This window comes from Eptatretus burgeri, chromosome 10 (genome assembly GCF_056783735.1).
Source record: "Eptatretus burgeri isolate ZD-2024b chromosome 10, Ebu_testis_v1, whole genome shotgun sequence".
NCBI lineage: Eukaryota > Metazoa > Chordata > Myxini > Myxiniformes > Myxinidae > Eptatretus > Eptatretus burgeri.
The window spans coordinates 22,257,878-22,280,377 of record NC_140970.1 but is presented as its reverse complement, the minus strand read 5'-3'; the positions used below and the strand labels follow the sequence as shown (position 1 = coordinate 22,280,377).

General features: G+C 43.8%; 1 protein-coding gene across 2 annotated transcripts in view; it reads right to left on the bottom strand.

The window, feature by feature from the left end:
* LOC147018071 (fibulin-1-like) overlaps window positions 1–22,500 on the bottom strand; it is a 105,446-nt gene that overhangs the window by 73,324 nt on the left and 9,622 nt on the right. For both annotated transcript variants that reach the window (XM_085897386.1, XM_085897387.1), the window contains exon 3: window positions 4,221–4,350. In XM_085897386.1, coding sequence (XP_085753512.1) covers window positions 4,221–4,350 — 130 coding nt within the window. The remainder of the gene's footprint in view (window positions 1–4,220; window positions 4,351–22,500) is intronic.

Genomic DNA, 22,500 nt, shown 5'->3' with positions numbered 1-22,500 from the left:
CCAATTTTTTGATGTTATTGTTGTTTGTGTGCACGAATCCAAAACTACATCTGCTTTGTCAGTCTGCTCAAAGTTGAAAGAGCTAATGCCTTTTTTTCCCCCCCAACTGCCTATGCAGATCTGCTTTTGTGGAATATAGATGGGATCGTGTGTGGGAGATTAGTAGGTGGATCCTGTTGGTCAGGATACGAATGGCAACACTCCGTGTGGCTTATGGGTCTGAGTCGTACATCAAGTGAAGGAGTTTATATTTTCTAAAAGTCCTTTGCAACCAATAACTTCCCTCAATGTTGCTCATATTACCCTTCCCTCCAAAGCTTTGTTCCTCGAGCACTACATCGTGAAACGGTACGTGCCGAATCCTGCATACCCACACTCTGAATCATGCTGTGCAGGAAACTCGTTCTGCCATTTCCCTTCCTTCACCCCCAACCCATCCCAAATACCATAACTTCCTCATCTTCAAGGTTAGCATTTATTATCTCCAAAGCTGGATTCAGCTGTGGTTCACAATTGTGTTGTGAAAAAGGCACACAAAGGGCAAACAAAGGTCTTTGACCAAAAACATTCTCACCACCACCACACCCAGGAAGTCTGTTACAGGCTGTCCATTCTGGGAATCCAGTGGCATCAATTATGCAAAGGCTGTGTGCACAGGACAAAAATTTGCCGTTCACGTCCATTCATGGTGTCAAACTCCTCCATGTCAGCACCCTCTCCTCATCCCCCCCCTCACATTTGCTCCCCCCTCATCCTGCCCCTTCTCAGCTTCCCACTCACTCCGAACCCCCCCACCCCCCCCCCCCACTTCGCCCCTGCGCCTCCTGCCTTTGCCTTCTCCCCACACACCCCCGGCTTCCCTTCATCCCGTCCGTATCCTCTCCTTGCTTCTTTCCACATCCCCACATCCAATCAGCAGCTCATCGCCGCCTGTCCCCAAATGTGTGGACCTTCGTTCCAAGCTGACATCTCTCAACCCAGGCGGCAAACGATAAACCGGACATCATCTGTTTAACAGAATCCTTCCTCCCATAGGACATCCGTGAATCTTTTGCATCTCTCCTTGGCTATTGCTCCTCAAGTTTGATCGATCTGAACACCGTCCTGGCAGCGAAGTTGTGTTGCATATCAAAACTCCATTCCTCACTCTCCATGTACTGCTCTTACACCTCCCAAACCCCAGGAGTACCTCTGGCTGTGACGTCCTCTCCGCTCCCACCTCATGTTTGTCTTTGCGTTGTAACATCCTCTCAACAGTGATGACTCCATTTACATACATCTCTCTCTCATTCGACCTGGACCAACTTTTAATCACTCATCCCAACTCTTCCTCATATGTGGTGACTTCAGTTGTCACCAAGCTAATTGGCTTGGCATTGGGGACCTCTCTCACCAGCCATGGCACTTCTGCAAAGTACGACTGTGACTCCATGGGACTGACTCAATCGGTGAACTTTCCCACCAAGATTTCTTCCAACAGCAAATATTCCCTTCTCTGGATTTGGTGATGACAAACTTCCCTGCCAAAGTATCTTGCTCGTCCTCTGCCTCAATTGGCTCATCTGATCATGTGCTTGTGAAGGTCAACATCTCTCTGGCCATTCTCAGAGAACAGCCTCAGCGCTGCCAAGTCTGGCAGTTCACTCGGGCAAAATGGCAGTGACTGTAAGCAGCCATCACACTTCAGGACTGGTCTCCTATATCTACTGCCGCAGATATCAATTCAGCCTGGGAATTTTTCCAGAGAAACCTGCTCGCTCTTCTACACAGATTCATCCCATCTCATCTTCAGTTATCTTACCCATCCTCCTGCTCTCGGTACTCTCAATCCTGTGGTGAGGTTGTTGTTTTAAAACAACTTGCATTTTCCTCCTGGAATGCAAATCCAAATGACGGCAACCTCAGATCATTCCACAAATCCTGCAACAAGTGTGTGTCAACTCTCACTGAGAGACAGAAAACAACATTTGTCCAATCTCAAGAATGAGCTTTCAAACTTGTCTCCCTCCTCTAAAACATGGTGGTGCCTTGTCAAGTCTACCTATGGTGTATGCTCACCTTCCATCCCTTCCTTCACTTCAAATGGCACCACAGCCGACTCCACTCGTGAGAAGGCTGAATGCCTCAATTCTGTTTGTTTTAAAATATTGTCTGTCTGTCTGTCTGTCTGTCTGTCTGTCTGTCTGTCTGTCTGTCTGTCTGTCTGTCTGTCTGTCTGTCTGTCTGTCTCTCTCTCTCTCTCTCTCTCTCTCTCTCTCTCTCTCTCTCTCTCTCTCTCTCTACCCACCCTTCCGAGTTGTACTGAGTTGCTCCCAAATTCTGCGTATTTTACACCTGAGAAAATGAAAAAGTTTTTGGCAAAACCCTCGACTAATTCTGCTACTGGATTGGATGGCACCAGCTCACGTGTCTTAAAAACCTGCTCTGCTTCTCTTGCATGTCCTCTCTGTGCCCTTTTCATCCTGTCATTTTCCCGAGGTCATCTTCCATCTGCTTGGAAATCAGCCAACATCACAGAATTACATAAACGGTGCAAAAAAAAAAGATCCCCTTAACTACACACCAGTTAGCTTACTTCCAATCATCAGCAATGTCATGGAATCCATCATCACGATTGACAGAAAATCATTCCTTTTCTCCAACAGCCTCATCTCAAATGATCAATTTAGATTCATTCCTGGTAACTCTACCTTGGACATGCTGCTTCTACTCTCCCAACAATGGATGAAGGCCCTCAATATCAGAAATGAGATCAGGGCCATGGCATCCCAGCATCCCACATTCTGGCATCCCACCTTGCTCTCCAAACTGTCTGCCTATGGAATCCAAGGCCTACTCCACTCTTGGATTACTGACTTCCTCCACTCCTGTAGCCAACGTGTGGTGCTCAATGGAACCCTTTCTTCTCCTCGCCCTGTAAAGGCTGGAGTACTCCCAAGGCAGTGTTCTTGACCCCATATTATTCGTCATCTTCATCAATGATCTCACTGACTCTGGAAAATCCTCATCTCTTTGCCGATGACTACACTGTCTGCCATGACATCTCTCATCCTTCTGACAGACAGGCAGCAGCCCCTTCCCTCTCTTCAGATGTTGACAAAATCACCAACTGGTAAAACACTGGGAACATGTCTTTCAGTCCAAAGAGATGCCTGTCTCTATCTCTGTGTCTCTCTCTCTCAGTTGGACTCCAAAAGCCAGACACCGACGAGGCATCCTCCATCGTGCAAAGTCCTATACATCTACAATGCTGTCATCTGCAGCTTAATGGAGTATTGCTCTCCTCTCTGGGCTGACTCCCCTGCCTCACATCTTGCTCAGCTTGTCGCCGTAGAAACAAAGGCTTTCACAATCATTGGAATCTCTCGCGATGAAGCAGTGTCTACAGGCCTATCACTTCACCATCTCCGACAGATCGGTGGTCTCTCTGTCTTCTTTTACCTCATTTCTGGTCTTGCTCCCTCTGTCCTCATTGTGCTTTGTCCACCCTCCACCCCGCCCCCACCCTCGGTATCTGCAGGACATATGTGGTCCACCAGCCACCACGTCCCAGTGAAGCTGCCTAAATTCAGAACCACTGCCCACTTCCACTCCTGTATTCCCATTTTCCTCACCTGTGAAATCACCTTCCATAATCTCTTCAATTTCATTCTTCCCCCCAGGTCTTCAAGACAGCTGTTAACCACCAACTCAAGTCATCCCCGATCCAAAATCTTTTCTACACCTGTTAAACCACCCCCAACCCTTCCAAAATTTTGCTTATGGTCCAAAATTTTGCTTATGGTCAAATACATCTTGTCCATCTCTTTCATTCTCCGCTACCCCTAATTGTTACCTGCATCCCTTGCTTGTCCGTCTCCATCGACTTTCTCCCTCCACCCTGCTGTTGGTGTTTCCTCTTTGTTACATTGTGTCATGATCTGTTGTGTCCTAGCTATTGCACGAGCCTTGACAGTGTGTGTGCGTGTACATACATATATATATATATATATATATATATATATATATATATATATATATATATATATATATATATATATATATATATGTACATAAAGGTCATGCATGCAGTGTTGTCAGATAATTTAGGTATTCTACTTATGTTAAAAAAATTGTAGTAATTCTAAAAGCCTCGAGGAAATGAAGGAACAAAATATGTGACAAACAATACAATAGTGAGGGTGTTTTTCCTATGCCAATGTATTCTTTGCCAGACACACCTCAAATGGGCCTTTGGGGCAGCCAGGATGTGAGATGGACACACAAGATGTGGAGTTGTTGGCAGCAACCTTCCCAGCCTGGCAAAGTGCCTCACTTATCTGCTCCATGCAGCAACGCTCTTGCATTTTGCTGTCGGCAATGGATATAAATCAAGGAAGAAAGCAAAAATCCATTTTAAACTATTTATTTAATAACACCACCAGAAAAATCACATTTTCATCTTGAAGGTAGGCTTTCAACTGTGTCAAAAGTTAGGGTTGTCTGTTATTCCCATCTGAGCACTAAGGTTCAAATACCATAAATATGCTGTTGATTTGGCATGCATTGTCCATCAAGACTTTTGTAATTCATTAAAAGGTTCAGTGATGCCTTAATCCTGCTTGTGACCGACGTAAAAGCTCCTCAATAAGCCTGAGGGCACCGTTGAAAAATATTTTGCGTACCAGGAGGTGTTAAACCATATTTTTCAACTGCTCTAATATAAAGCTCTGTTTTTTTTTTTAACACTGACTCACTGACTGATAGTCAAGATCGGTACCTTCCGGGTGATGTAGAAAGGTGAAATATTGTGTGCCAACCGATGGACATCGAAGCCGCTTCACCGGGGGGAAAAAATCACAGAATTGTCGCACAACATACATAAATGAAAATATAAATAAATAAATGAAAAAAATGCAGGTGAGCAACCCAAGACAATGGGTGAGCATAGTAATTTTCTGTGCCGACGGACATCGAAGCCAATGCACCAGAAAAAAAATCACAGAACCGTCAGAAAGCATCCACAAATGAATATTTAAACTCGAAGGACACTTGGTAAAGCGCAAACCTCTGCCCCGTAATGCCTGATCCACTAGAACATATCGGACCCAATACAATTTTGAGATTTCATGCAATATATAGTTTTTGGCCCTATCTCTCAATGGTGAAGAATCACTTTAAAAATTCTAGTCGGCGGATCCGGATTCAAATCTTCACCAAAATCGAATCAATTCGTCGTGGTCACACACCCAATATGTCCACCAAGTTTCATCCAAATCTGTCCACAAATTTTTGAGATATCCTGCACACAGGCAGACAGACAAATAAACAATCAGTCATAGACTGGTACTTACGAAATCGTCAACTTGACCTCTGACCTTGTCTAATAAAAGCTGTCTCTAGAGAAGGTAGCGACGCAAACCAGAAGTTTATACGATGAATCTGTACCAAACCATCAAAAATCGTAATATAACGTCGACCGAAGCAAAAATCTCCATTTCTCCACGCAATTATATTATATTATTTTATCAGTCACAAAACCGTAATATTCGGCCATCCACCAACAATCTTTACATAATCCGACGGCTCAGCGAGTCAGGCATGCGACGATAACCTTTATTGGGATAAAAAAATGACTTTTAAACACCATCTTTATCGAAAACACCGTCAGTCCGCACACGGAAAACATTTACGCGACTCAACGACGCGTCTGATTGAGCGCACTGCATCACGTGACGACCCGTGACGCGCGAGTGAAATATTTTTTATACAATCTTAAAACGTCTCCAAAACATCCGATTTTACCAGAATTTCGACAACCGAGTTTTAAGCGTCCTGGGCGATCGCAAAAACCGAAGACAAAATTAAAATCGAAGTTAAAACGAACTCGTATCGTCGACCGAAGCAAGCATCTCCATTTCGCCACGTGAATTTACGGAATTATGTTTGACCTCACTGTGACCTTGACCTTTGACCGATTTTGACCAAAATCTAATCAGCGCAAGCCACCACCCTCCTTAATCACGTGGTGTTATTTGACTTTGGTATCTTCTTCCGTTCGAGTTATCGTGCCTGCAAACAAACACACAAACACACAAACGAACACAAACAAACAAACAAACACACAAACAGAGGACGGAAGTCATCAATATACTTACGAAATCTTTAGATTTCTTTAGAATTTCTTTAGAAATCTTTAGATTTCGTAAGTAACAAACAAACAGACAGACGGACATGGTGAAAACATAACCTCCTTCACCTTCAGTGGTGGAGGAAATAAGAACCATGGATAAGCATCAACCAAAACTAACATCATGGGATTGCAGGAGTTACAAGTTTGGCTAAAAGCACGAACAGAAGTTTTATATTATAAAACTAGAGGGAACTCGGTCGAGCGCAAACCTTCGCCACGTAATGCCTGATCGACAACAACATATCGGACCCAATATATTTTTGAGATATCATGCTATACAGTGCTCCCTCGCTATATCGCGGTTCACTTTTCGCGGCTTCACTACATCGCGGGTTTTCAATGAAGAGGCGCCTGATTAAGAGGTGCCTCCAGTAGAAGAGATTTAATGCTCTTCTTGGCTGTGCAGTACAACATTCATCTCATCATCGCCATCTTCATCGTCATCAGTACTGCACAGCTATCATCATCATCGTCATATCTTCATAGGTCAGTACCCATAATACGTTTTTTTATATTTCATAGTACAATATAGTATTTTAAAAATTATTTTTGGTCTTAGGCTTTGCAGCCCCATGAAGTCGCATTTCCGATGAAAATTTTTTAATTTTTTTTTTTTTAAATAACTGATTAAATATGTGTGGGGAATGTTAATAAGAGTGTGTGGATGCTGTATAATGGTTTAAAATATGTTTAAAATGTGTTTAAGTATATTTAAATAATTAAATTAATATGTGGTTTCTACTTCGTGGATTTTCACCTATCGCGGGTGGGTCTGGAACGCATTAACCGCGATAAGTGAGGGAGCACTGTATATCTTTTTTGTACCAATCTCTCAATGGTGAAAATCACTTTTAAAATTCTAGTAGTCAGATCCCGATCCGGATCTTCACCAAAATCGAATCACTTCATCCTGGTGACACACTGAACCTGTCGACAAAATTTTATCTGGATCCGTCCACAACTTTTTGAGATATCCTGTACACAAACAGACAAACAGACAAACAGACAAACAGACAAACACAAACAAACAAGAAGAAGATGTCGTGCAGAGCACGACAGTTGCAAAATCCATAAAACAAATTTGACATCAAAAATAATTGGTGGTTGAATTCAATGACCAAATATGCAACTCCTCTTCAAATTTCAAGTGAATCAGATTAACATTGTTAATTTTAGAAATCCGGCCTATGTTGACCTTTTGACTGAAGTGAACCTCTAAAATAATTGGCAAGTTGAATTCATTGACCTGAAATATATATCCTCTTCAAATTACAAGTCAATCACATGAAAATTGACAATCTTAGAAATTTGGCCGATGTTAATCTCGAAAATAATTGCTGGTTGAATTCAGTGAACTGATATGCAAATCCTCTTCAAATTTCAAGTCAATGAGATGAAAATGGAGGATTTTAGAAATACCACCTTAGTTGTTGCCCTTTTGGTCTATGTAGACCTCAAAATTAATTGGTGGTTGAATTCAGTGACCTGAAATTTAAATCCTCTTCAAATTTGTCAATTGGATGCAAATTTACAATTTTAGAAATTCGACCTATGTTGACCTTTTGGCCGATGTGGACCTCAAAATTAATTGGTGGTTGAATTCAGTGCCCTGACCTATAAATCCTCTTCAAATTTCAAGTCAATCAGATGAAAATTGAGGATTTTAGAAATCCCACCTAAGTTGTTGACCTTTGGCCTCTGTTGACCTTTTGGTCTATGTTGACCTATTTCGGCACAAGCTTCACACCAACTGCTCATGGATCTTTCCTTTCTTCACCCTCACAGGCTTTTTTCCTCCCCTCACGAGCCCTCCCCGTCTTCTGCGTCTCTCATTCCCTTCCTTTCATGAGCTTTTTTTTTCCTTCCTCTCATGAGCTCTTTTCTTTTCTCCCTTGAGCCTTCTTGGTCAAGTCAAATTAGGCCAAATAAGGCGTTAACCCACCACAAATTGCAATAGTAACGAGTCCTATATTATTTGACACAGAAAAGTGACTTGAATAACATATCAAAAGTTTAGGTGAATCAAAGTATGGGAAAACTGTCAAATTTGCATAAATCCAAGATGGCCACCACAAAATCTTGAAGCCATCGAACTTCAAACAATTGTTTCCTCATCAGTCTGTATGTGTTGCAATAATGACAAGACTGTTATATGAGGTAACTTAATATTCATTTGTATTGTATATGAATCCAAATTGAAATATTTTTATTTGTAACTATGAAACAAATCCAAGATGGCCGCCATTAAAAGGGCTTTTTGTAGTTATTTTGATGTAAATATGACATTTGTCCTGGACATTTCTATGGAGTCATTCACAAGGTAAAACACCCCAGTCCATATCTCTGATTATTTTTACCAGTAATGTTATGTTAAATCGAATATTGTGGGGGATTTACGGCCATTCAGAAACACAAAAACGTGCGACATGGGTAGATGCTGCAATGAGTAATAGTGAGAAACTACATATAAATATCTATACATTTATCAACAACCAAATGTTGTAGAAGCTTCATTTTGGTGTCACATTTTGTTTTACAATCAAGGAAACGTTTAGAATCAACTCAATAGTCATTAATAAAATCCAGTATTGCTATTGTTAGGAAAGATTACTTGTCATAATGGGGACAATAGGTCATGATGTCCAATTGGAGATGACATTACATATGGATTGAGGTTGAGAGTGTATGGAAGTTTTATGAGAGAATGAGAAAGACGAATAAGACATCTTATTATAAAGTCTAATGTAGAAACATTATTTTGCATGTGCATGTCAAGCAAGGTAAGTTCAATCATCCGGTACAGAATTAACTTGAAAGTTTGAATAAGCTACCAATTTCAATCATTATCGCCTTATATTGAAATTATAACTGACCTTTGACATATTTAATAATTTGTTTGGTTCACAATGGATTATTGCCAAAAATTGAATTTGGAATATACCTGTATCACATATAGAATATATTTAAATGATTCATCCACACATCTGACCTAAGATATGAATAAGGAAGCTCATGTTCAAATACATAATTGTAAAAATGAGAATTTATATCACATATACTTCGTTATGTGGCATACATGTTTATAGAAGTTAGATATACAAATTAACACTTCATGAATAGAAAGTGGATCAATCATTAAAATGAAACGTGCGGCGAGATGTAAATGTAAGCATATGACTTATTGTCACATATAACTTGTATGATATAACACTGAAATAATACAGCAAAGACATGGTTCTACTCAAATCAATAGTCTTATATGTTGCTCATTCATTCATCAACATCGTCATCTTCGATCTGTGACATATTTGTACACACGCTTCGGCAGTGTCCACAACCCGTGGAGCATTCCAGTCCATTTTTGAGACGTGTGCACTGTCTGGTACTGCAACCAGATTTACAGTTACATCTCACCACCTAAAGCAATGATGTTGGAGCTGGTTCTTTGTCGGTCAGGATGGGCAACAATTTATCACCTTGTTTGTACCAGCCCCAATCTTGTGGTGACATATCAGCTGCTTTACACATCCACTCCTGAACTTGAAGGTACATACGTTGACTATGGTATGCCGCAGCAGCTGATATTGGTGGCAGCACTTCTCTGTGATGATGACTTTATCTCCGAACTTCTTCTGTATTTGGTCTTTCATGTAAGTGTGACCATATGGTGGAACGTTGGAGTCTGAAAGGAACTCTGCCATATTGTCGATAAGATCTTTTATGGTGGTTTGTTCATCGTCATTGTGTTCAAAGTTATGCATTACATCTTTAAATGCTTCAGCTTGCATGACATGATGAGGTGTTCCCCGTTTCATACGTTTCACAGATGTATTATCATCATGTTGTTGAAATTTTAAAGGAATATCTTTGTTGGTTCTGAAATTATTGCTGCACGTCTTGTGATATACGGCATCCGCAGCATGTATAACATGGACAGCTTTGATTCTCCCCTGGACTGTTTTCGCACATTCATCATTTCTTTTGTCACATACTTGTAGAACACTCTCCTGGAAATCTAATGTTCTGATGGGTATGAGTTTCAAATCGGGATTCCTGCCTTCTCGGGGATCACCCTGGCCACAAAAGAGGCAGTGACTGGCATAATCAAATAAACCCACCGATGATCGCAAAGATGGTTTGTCATTGGATGAAGGAAGATCACCAAGTCTCTTACGGTTGGATTGTTCTATGTAATGAAGGTTTGTATAAACTTGGCGACAGTTCTGGTGGACATGTTGTCCAGGTAGATCATTAATGTTACTGTGTCTGGCTGTAATTGCTCTATTGATGCCATTACAACCCTTTACAGTGAGTTGGGAGCTTGGTTTGTCTGACGATATGGATTTCTGGCATACAACACAACTCAGCTCTTCATACATCATGACTCACCCTGGAAATAGAGAGGGTTCACAATAATACAATGAATACGTGCCTTATCTAGTATATAGCACTGATGGATCACATACATATATCAATCCATGAGCCATGTTAGCCCTGTTAACATTGCTGGAGCAACTGACATGCGGGGCCACATGCATAGGATTGTCGCATAAAAGTTTCATATCCGTCATAACCCAATATCCATTTTTATACGTCCACCATTAACAACATCATGCTTAAAAGTGATTTACCTATATTTATGATTTTGTATGATGTATTTATCTGAATAGAGTAACAGATATCCTGTGTAGGGAGATGCATCATCATGTTATGACCAGTGTAATTTAATGAAAAATGAATGTTTCATTATTCATCGATCATACTCTATTTTACAATTTTTCACTTACAATTTAGCCATTTTTATTGATAAAATTAAATTTTTTTTGCAGATTTCCAAAATTCCATGTATACAGTGCCCCAGCTATACACTGGCCTTCTATTTGTGATACCACCAACAACAATAGTTAGTTATCACCACGATAATAGCTTAAATAATGGTTGTAACTTCGATTAAACCGGTTTCTGGTGACCATTTTGAATTTATGCAAATTAGACACTGTTCCCATCTGTTGATTCAATTACATTTTTGATATGATATTTCAGACATATTTCTGAGTTGAATAGTGTGGGAATCATTACTATTGCAATTTGTGACGGGTTATTTCCTAATTTGACTGGACTATCTGTGTCTCTGAGCCTTCTGCTCATGAGATCTTTTCGACCCAGCTCGTGCGAGCTTTCCTTGTCCACTTCTGCCTTATCCTCTTCTTCACATCACTCTCCTCTCCTTCCCAATAGTCTTAGATATTATATATTTCTCTCACATTGGTCTGCAGCTGATAGTGACGGGTCCATGACGTCGCTAGTGGAAAATACCACGTCATTATGAGGGAACTTTCAAAGCAGTTCCTGCCTCTCCCTTCACGCACCCAAGGCCGCAACGAGAGCCCTAAGCCCTCCCTACATGCACAAAACATCCACTCATACAGTTCTGCACTGTGCCATGTCTGCAAGAAGTGCCGTCCCACAGGCCACGAACACCAAGCGTCATGAACATGCATGTCAGAACAGAATGATGGTGAAGGTAATCAGATCGGCCCAATGGATTAACGATCACAGACAGATTGAACGTGCCCAATTAAGCAATGCACGAATGGAGGGTAAACGGAGAGGGATTCCGCCAGACTGAGGCATTACCGAACGGCCCTGGCGCCGAAGGTAAAACCTATGGGGTGAAGGAGGGATTGTCAAAATGATGTTTGGTGAAGGGGATTATTGGTGGACCATTGGAACGGGCTGATGGGATAAAGGAGGGGAGATTGAAATGATGTTTGGTGAAAGGCATCATTGGTAGATTGAGAAAGGCAGAAGGGGGGGAATGGACCAATGGCATGAAGGAGGAATGATTGAAAGTAACAGAGGGATTGAACAGAACAATGGTGTGAAGAAGAAAGATTGAAAGTAACAGGGCAATTGAACAGAACGATGGTGTGAAGGAAGAAAGATTGAAAGAAACAGAGGGGGAGGGGGGAGACATTACACTGGGAAAAATACAGCCCAGCCAAAGCATGAGCCCCTCCCAAAACCACCCTCTGACAAAGGACCAAGGACTATCGATACAAAAACGAATGAAATAACTTATCCTCGGGTCACCTATGTGTCCATGTATGCTCTCCCCTTGGGGTAAGATTTCCAAAACCATTACAAAAAGAACAAAGGTCGATAGACTAATAAATGTCAGTGTATGTGTATGTCAGTGTGTGTGCATGTGTCTCGTCCATTACTCCAAAGCTATGAAACCTTGCAGCCTGAAACTTTGCATGCATACTAAGGGCACTCCAAGGAAGTGCATGACTGAAAATTGTGTTTGGGTTAATTAAAACACCCCTTTTGAAGATAATTAACGGTCTTATTTAATTATATTCATTATAAGGCGATCCTCGACCACCTCGCTCAATATGGGGTCTGAAGGCATTTCCTGGGTCACTTCACTGGGGTCTGAAGCTACCATGATTTTTGGCCTGCTCAACCATGCCTTTACTTGGAACAGGCCGCAATGATTTCTTAACGATAAAGTTATTTGTTATTTTTTTTCATTTTGCTCACTCATATTATCGAATACCTGTTCATCATTGCTACAAATCGCTGGGTACATTGCAATGGTTATAAATGCCTGGAGACGCCAGCATTTGTGGCTTTATTTCATTTCCACCCACGTCATAACCTCGAGAATCTCTTAAACTAAACAGGATTACAAAATTTAAGCTCCAGAATTGAACTCAGCAGCAGTTCAACGCTAAAGAAAGAGTGTTCATTTGGCCAATTCGGACATGCATTGGGCATCTCCAGGTGCATAGTTTTATATTATCAATGACAATTGGTAATTGCTTGCCAAGCCAAGCGTTCCGTTGCAGTACTTGCTTGAGTGCTTAAGCCACTTACCGAGCGCCCCACAGTTGATAGTGGTACAGTTCGTGTCCTGATTGGGATGTAGAGTCAACAATTACTGCAAGGTAGAGGTATGTGTACATCGCACACAGATGTGGTACATATGGGTAGATTTGGATCTGTAGGGACTCTCCACAGGTGTGTGGACATGTAGGGACTCTCCATGCCTGTTACAGGTGCGTGATGGCAAAGTTTCATCCAGTATCTTATGGAGATTTTATCAGGTTTTCCTTTGTCCTCACAACTGTTTCGAAATCATTTGGTTATCAGGTTTGAATGATAAAGGTCAAATGATTTCTCTTTGAGTTACAAAGCAAAATATATTTGAAACACCCGATTTTTGAGTCGTTTGCTGTATTAATGTGTTTTCTAAATTACCGAGCCAAATTTTTTTCCACCGGTCACACGCGGCTATTTATAAAGATTAATGTTTGTGAACATCCAACTGAAACGTCGCTATAAATGTAACGTTTTTCGGTGAAAGCCACTGAAGGTTTTTCAGTTGTACGCAGTTAGGGTTAGTACTGCAGTCGGTACGAACAGCAGTGTCTACTGTAGTCGGTAATCACACTGACTCCACCCTGCCGATTCGTGAAAAATTGACGATATCGGATAAGCACAAACACAGTGTGTGTGTGTGTGTGTGTGTGTGTGTGTGTGTGTGTGTGTGTGTGTGTGTGTGTGTGTGTTCATAAAGCAAGACATATTCAATCTGCTCACTCCACAACCCACATATATATCTCTATATCTATCTCTATATCTATCTCTATCTCTATCTCTATCTCTATCTCTATCTCTATCTCTATCTCTATCTCTATCTCTATCTCTATCTCTATCTCTATCTCTATCTCTATCTCTATCTCTATCTCTATATCTATCTCTATCTCTATCTCTATCTCTATCTCTATCTCTATCTCTATCTCTATCTCTATCTCTATCTCTATCTCTATCTCTATCTCTATCTCTATCTCTATCTCTATCTCTATCTCTATCTCTATCTCTATCTCTATCTCTATCTCTATCTCTATATCTATCTCTATATCTATCTCTATATCTCTATCTCTATCTCTATCTCTATCTCTATCTCTATCTCTATCTCTATCTCTATCTCTATCTCTATCTCTATCTCTATCTCTATCTCTATCTCTATCTCTATCTCTATATCTATCTCTATCTCTATCTCTATCTCTATCTCTATCTCTATCTCTATCTCTATCTCTATCTCTATCTCTATCTCTATCTCTATCTCTATCTCTATCTCTATCTCTATCTCTATCTCTATCTCTATCTCTATCTCTATCTCTATATCTATCTCTATCTCTATCTCTATCTCTATCTCTATCTCTATCTCTATCTCTATCTCTATCTCTATCTCTATCTCTATCTCTATCTCTATCTCTATCTCTATCTCTATCTCTATCTATATCTCTATATCTCTATATCTCTATATCTCTATATCTCTATCTATATCTCTATATCTCTATATCTCTATATCTCTATATCTCTATATCTCTATATCTCTATATCTCTATATCTCTATATCTCTATATCTCTATATCTCTATATCTCTATATCTCTATATCTCTATATCTCTATATCTCTATATCTCTATATCTCTATATCTCTATATCTCTATATCTCTATATCTCTATATCTCTATATCTCTATATCTCTATATCTCTATATCTCTATATCTCTATATCTCTATATCTCTATATCTCTATATCTCTATATCTCTATATCTCTATATCTCTATATCTCTATATCTCTATATCTCTATATCTCTATCTCTCTATATCTCTATATCTCTATATCTCTATATCTCTCTATCTCTCTATCTCTATCTCTCTATCTCTCTATCTCTCTATCTCTCTCTCTCTCTCTCTCTCTCTCTCTCTCTCTCTCTCTCTCTCTCTCTCTCTCTCTCTCTCTCTCTCTCTCTCTCTCTCTCTCTCTCTCTCTCTCTCTCTCTCTCTCTCTCTCTCTCTCTCATCCTTCTCTACCCCCTCCCAATACAGTGCAGCACCCTCCTCCCACACCTCTCTCAATCTCCCCTCCCCCTTCTCTCTCTCTCTCCCTCTGTCTATCTCCAGAGGTGTCTGGACAGTGGTTATATCCAAGCAATGTTTGTCTCTGGATGTGTCCGCATGGTGTTTGCTTCTGGACGCGTCCGGGCAGTGTTCGTCCAAGGATGTGTCTGGGCGGTGTTTTCCTCCAGCCGTGTCCGGATGGTGTTCGTCTCTGAACGCGTCTGGGCGGTGTTTATGTCCAGAAGGGACTTTGTCTCCAGACGGCTTGGCTCTGGATGCGTCCGGGCGGTGTTTGTCTGAAGGTGAAATTTATCGGATGACTCGTACAAAATGGATTTCAGACATTATTTCGTTTCCATTTTCACTGTTATTCTCTGCAGAAGCATTTCAATGAGACAGTAAGGATCATAATTATTGCTCCACCACATGTCTGCCTTCCCTTTGCCCACCCCTCCTCACACTCTCCCACCCCTCTCTCTCTCTCGACCCCCTATCATTTTCCCATCAACAAAGCAACAGATTTTATTTGCTTGTAATATATATATATATATATATATATATATATATATATATATATATATATATATATATATGTATATATATATATATATATATGTATATATATATATTGTTGTGGTTACCAAATTCGCAAACCACCATTCAGGTCCCTTAGGTGAGGTATCTCGGTAAGTACATGTGTAGTTAGGCCCAAACCCGTTGTCTAGTGGGAATACATGTCATTTATGCGTGCTGCGACTCTTCAGGATAGCCGTTTTTCTTTTACTATCTTTATTTTGGACCAACCGCCATTGTTACCACCACCAGTCACAACATCAACCACCAACCACAACGCCGCTTCACCACAACCGCCACGACCTTCACGTCACACCTCGCAACCATTGCATCGCCACCGTTCTTGCGCCGCTTGTGGGTACCGGTGTTGGACTCGTGCAGGGCGCGCGCCGAACAGCGTGTACAAAACCACGGATTTTCTGCTTCAAAAACGGATCAAAAACGACACACGCCCACTTTTGTGCCGTCCAATCGGTGAGCGAGGGGCGATTTGGCCCCGCCTCCAGGGCGTTGGAGGGCGATCGATATATGCAAATTTATGGATCAAAAAGCATTCACGCCCACTTTTTCTCGGGCCAATGGGGAGCGAGGTGAAAGGTCGAAGGGAGGGGGTCAAAGATGAGAGAGCGAAGCCACGGGGCTTATATAAGCGACCGTGTTCGTCAGTCAGAAGGATAAGAGTTAAGACTTCGCGGGCGGTGGAGTTGGGAAGAAGAAGCCAGAAGGAGTTGGTCGTCGTCGTGTGCGTTGGAGTCGGAACGGAGGGGACGGAGCTGTGGAGAGGCGGCGAGGGCAGACGAGGGCGTGCTCGCGTCGTGCAGGGAGCTGCACACCAGGGAGGCCGACGGCGCGACCTGGCCGAGGTGGAGACGCTCGTCGCGGGACTCGAGGTAGAGTGGAAATCCTCTATACCCCGAGCATCAGCAACCCCCTCCTGTTTCCCCCCCGCGCTGAGATAGTGCGACCAAGGGGGCCCCATTCCCACCCCCTACCAGACACTGCCCGCGAGGCCCGCGGAGTTGAGGCACCATTGCCGCTCCGCGTCTCATCACCAGACGGGTAGGCCCGACCCGGTCTCGGCCTCAGGCCCGCCTCATCTTTGAGGGTTCTCTGTTCTTTTTCTTGGTTTTTGGGAATGTGTGTTGTCGGCGCCGTCTGTGAAGTAAAATTGTATAAGTGTTGCCGTGTGCTCGCGTAATCAGTATTAGATCTGCATTGTCGCATTTGCTTTTTGTGTAAATTGCATTGTGTTTTTCTTTTCTATGTGCTTTTGGTGGAATTGAATATGTGTGCTTTCCGTTCATCGCGAATAAATGTGCTTTGTGTTGAACTGTTTCCCGCTTCGCTTCGTCGTTTCTTTCATTGAATCCTCATCTTGCTTCACGTAAAGGGTTGGTAGTGGGCTGAATACGCCCGATAATTAATCGAACCGTCGAGGTCAACGAATAACACCGCTCGGTTATCCCGATAGTACGGAATGGGTCGCTTAAGTGGCCCGTGTCCGAAGTCGACCTGCGGCGAGGTGCGACCGCCCGGTCTACCCTCCGTGTGGGTACTTAGGTAGGTCGAATTTGGCGAGCAACCCTATCCCACGCGGGGGCTGATTGGCTCGATCGCGGTGAGACCGAAAGGTCCACCCGTGACTGGTTCCCGGCGTTAGTCCGAGAGGGTCACGACTGGATTGTCCGTCCGGTGGGCGACGTTCCGCGATTCGAGTTACGTGGCCATCAGCACGCCGGCGGGCGCGAATCCGTAACAATATGTATGTATATATATATATATATATATATATATATATATATATATATATATATATATATATATATATATATATATATATATATATATTGTTGCGGTTGAGGAAATTCGCAAACCACCATTCAGGTCCCGTAGGTGAGATATCTCTGTAAGTACATGTGTAGTTAGCCCCAAACCCATTGTATAGAGGGAATTTATGTGATCCATCCGGGCTGCGACGCTTTGAGATAGCCGTTTTTCTGTTCTATCTTTATTTTGAACCAACCACGTCTCAATCGCCATCACACAACAACCACCAACCACAACGCCGCTTCACAACAACAACGCCAACAGCCACGATCTTTACCTTCACAACTCGCTCCTGCAAACATCGCATCACCGCCATTCCAAACGGCACCATGGCCATAAACCACCACCATAAACCCTCCACCACCTTCACCTCTCTCCTTCTGCGGCCATTCCCGCACCACCTATGAGCACAGAGCGTCGGGCTGTCCTGGGCTCGTACAAGATACGCGCCGAGCCGCGAGTGCAAAATGCGGCCTTTCCGAGGAGAATTCAGATCAGGAATGCTGCACGCCCACTTCTGATCCGTCCAATCAGCAAGTGCGGGGTGGTTTGGCCCCACCTCCAGGCGTGTCTGTGTGGAATCGAGATATGCAAATTCTAGGATCAGGGGAGATTCACGCCCCTTTTTCTCCGTCCAATGGGCGAGCGTGGCTCCGCCCCCGAGCTCGTTCTGATCTGGAAATTTGCATATGGGTCTCCTACCGGCCTATAAAGCGCCGAGCGCAAGGCGAATTTGGGATAGAGTCAGTTTTGGAAGAGCGGAGCATGGCAGAAAAGGCAGAGTCGGTTTTGGAAGAGCGGAGAGTGGCAGAAAAGCGAAGAGAGTTTTGAGGCAGAGTCGGGTTGGAGCGCGGAGTGGAGTCGGGAGGCGAGGGCGTCCAGGTGGTTTGCTGCAGTCGGCTGAGGAGAATTTGGGGAAGAGTCCGAGTAGCTCGGGTCCGAGGCAAGGAAGACGGCGGTCGGTGACGAGGTCACAGTGGAATCGCTCGTCACGGGACCCAAGCAAGCCAGCTATACTCTATCCCCAGAGAATCAACAATTCCACCTTTCCCCCGCGCTGAGATAGTGCGAAAAGGGGGCCCCGTTCCCACCCCCACTCCAAGCTGTGCCAACGAAACCCGTGAAGGAGCACGAAGTCGGGGCACCGCCGTGCTGCCACATTTGCGGCTCATCACAAAGACGCGGGTAGGACCCACCCGGTCTTGCAGACCTGACCGCTCTTTCAGGTCCCACGCAAATATTGGCCCACAGGTCCCGTCTGCCCCCTTGCCTATGAGGGTGGCTTTCTTTTCCTTTGCTTTTGAGTAAATGTGTGTCGGCGTCGTCTGTGAAGTAAAACTGTTTAAGTGTTGCCGTGTGCTCGCGTAGTCGGTAGTATCTCTGCGTCATTGTTACTTTTGGTACATTTGCTTTTTGTGCATAATTGTTTGGCTGTATATGTGTGCTCTCCGTGTGCCGCGGAATAAATGTGCATAATGTTGAACTGTTTTCCCGTTTCGCTTCGTCTTTTCTTTTATTGAATCTCTAGCTTGCTTCACGTAAAGGGTTGGTAGTGGGCTTAATACGCCTGATAATTAATCGGAACCATCGAGGCCGACGATAACACCGCTCGGTTATCCCGATAGTATGGAACGGATCGCTTAAGCGGCCCGTGTCCGGAGTTGACCTGCGGCGAGGTGCGATCGCCCGGTCTACCCTCCGCGTGGGTACTTAGGTAGGTCGCGTTTGGCGAACAACCCTATCCCACGCAGGTGGCCGATTGGCACGATCGTGGTGAGGCCGAAAGGCCCACCCGTGACTAGCTCCCGGCATTAGTCAGAGAGGGTCACGACAGAATCGTCCGTCCGGTGGGCGACGTGCCGCGATTTGAGTCACGTGGCCGTTCGCACGCCGGCGGGCGCGAATTCGCAACAATATATATAGTGTTACGGTTCCAGGAACCATATGCATACAAACATACAGGTGCCCCGAAGTTAGTTCTGCCATCAAGTATATGTGTAGATCGAAACCCTCCTTGTGTTTAGTGGGAAATCAAATAGGTGCGTTGCGATGTTTTTTAGTTTGATAAATAAATCATTATATCCCATCCACGATGACCCATGGTACCCTCTGCATGCTCGCACCTTCATCTCGCTTGCTACTCTCGCATGGGCTGAACAAGCGCGTGTTCCCCGACTCGCCGAACCGGCGACTCGCTTTCCGAAGCAGAATCTCTGCAGTAGTTCCTTTTGTCGAGTCCAAACACGCAGAGTGGACGGGCTTCCGGGTTTGGCTGAAACCCTGCCCAGAAAGGGCGGCCTCATGGAGAGGCCCCATCCAATCAGGGTGAACAGTGACGTCGGCTTCACCAAGGCCCCTCCCCGCTGAGGGAGATCTATAAATTACGACACCATGCTGAGGGTAGAGTGCTGAGAGGGTGAGCGAGTGAGCTTGAAAGTGAGTCGTCTTGAGGGTGAGCCGAAACCCTGATCCCCGCCTCGGACTCTGCTCTACCTGACCCGGGCTCTTTCACAGACACGGTCTCCACGTGAGCGGCTGTGGCCCGAGCTGCACGACCAGTGACAGGTGCCGCACCACGGAGCATCCCCTCCCTCCAACGTTCAGGTACCCGAAGGAACTGCGCCCTCAAGCTCACCTCCCTCTCTGGCTGCGGTGGTCCTTTGCAAACATCTGGGTTTCTTTTCATCTGAATGTGTGGCGCCATCTTTAAGTAGAACCGCATAAGTGTTTTTATTTGATCATTGTAAATCTTGCCTGTTGTATTCCCGCGAAAGTCTGCTCTGTGTCTTTCTTTGTAAGTGCTTGTAAATAAATTATTGGAGAAATGTTCCCAGTTCATTTCTGTCTTTTCCTTCATTGGTCCAGCATGGTTCGGATCTGAGTTTCGCCGGGTCTTTATCCCCGATTATAATCTGTTTATCCTAGCCAGTACGTCGTTGGTGGTTCCGCTCGGCTGCATCCGAACCGGAAAGGTAGTTGGTAGAGTGATACGGTTTGGGCAAGACGTACCGAGGGCGTGGTTCCCCGGTAGACGACACTGCGTGGTTAATTAGGCAAATTGTTTTGTTTGTATATGTGTATATATATGTATATATATATATATATATATATATATATATATATATATATATATATATATATATATATATATATATATATATATATATATATATATATATACATATATATATATTCTTCTTCATCTTTCGGCTTGCTCCCGTTAGGGGTCGCCACAGCGGACCAACTGTCTCCATTTTGCTCTATCCTCCACATCTTCCATTGACACTCCAACCACCCTCATGTCCGCCCTCACTGCATCCATGAACCTCTTCTTTGGCCTTCCTCTTCTCCTCCTGCCTGGCGGCTCCATCTTCAACATCCTTCTCCCGATATACTCCACTTCCCTCCTGTGCACATGTCCAAACCATCTCAATCTCGCCTCTCTCACTTTGTCTCCAAACCGTCCTACCTGTGCTGTCCCTCTAATACACTCATTTCTTATCCTATCCATCCTCGTCACTCCCAACGAGAATCGCAGCATCTTTAACTCTGCCACCTCCAGCTCTGCTTCCTGTCTTTTTGTTAGCGCCACCGCCTCCAAACCATACAACATAGCTGGTCTCACTACCGTCTTGTATACTTTCCCCTTCACTCTTGCAGCTACCCTTCTGTCACAAATCACTCCTGCAACTCTTCTCCACCCACTCCATCCTGCCTGCACTCTCTTTTTCACTTCTCTCCCACACTCTCCGTTACTTTGGACAGTTGATCCCAAGTATTTAAACCAATCCACCTTCCCCACCTCAACTCCTTGCAACCGCACCATACCACCACCCTCCCTCTCATTTACGCACATGTACTCCGTCTTACTCCGACTGACTAACATTCCCCTTCTCTCCAGTGCGTACCTCCACCTCTCAAGGCTCGATTCAGCCTGCTCTCTACTCTCCCTACAGATCATGATGTCATCCGCGAACATCATGGTCCATGGAGACTCCAGTCTGATCTCGTCCGTCAACCTGTCCATCACCATTGCAAACAGGAAAGGACTCAGAGTCGATCCTTGATGCAATCCCACCTTCACCATAAACCGGTCCGTCATGCCTACCGCACACCTCACCGCTGTCACACTGTCCTCATACATATCCTGCACGATCCTCACATACTTCTCCACCACTCCCGACTTCCTCATACAATGCCACAACTCCTCTCTTGGCACCCTATCATAAGCTTTCTCTAAATCCACAAACACACAATGTAACTCTTTCTGGCCTTCCCTATACTTCTCCATCAACATTCTCAAAGCAAACATCGCATCAGTGGTGCTCTTTCCTGGCATAAACCCATATTGCTGCTCACAGATCGTCACCTCTCCTCTCAACCGAGCTTCCACTACTCTTTCCCACAACTTCATGGTGTGGCTTAACAACTTTATCCCTCTGTAATTTCCACAGCTCTGCACATCACCCTTATTCTTGAAAATCGGAATCAGTACACTTAATCTCCACTCCTCCGGCATCCTCTCACTTTCCAAGACTTTATTAAACAATCTGGTTAACAACCCCACTGCCATCTCTCCTAAGCACTTCCATGCCTCCACTGGTATACCATCTGGGCCAACCGCCTTTCCACTTTTCATCTTCTTTATAGCAGTCCTCACTTCATCCTTACTGATCCACCCCACTTCCAGATTCACTATCTCCACCTCTTCCAACCTTCTCTCTCTCTCATTTTCTTCATTCATCAGCTCCTCAAAGTACTCCATCCACCTTCTCAACACACTCTCCTCGCTCGTCAGCACATTCCCATTTGCGTCCTTTATCACCCTAACCTGCAGCACATCCTTCCCAGCTCGGTCCCTCTGTCTTGCCAATCGGTATAAATCCTTTTCCCCTTCTTTTGTATCCAACTTCTCATACAGCTCGTCGTATGCCTTTTCCTTGGCCTTTGCCACCTCTCTTTTGCTTTTCGACGCCACTCCTTGTACTCCTGCCGACTTTCTTCATCTCT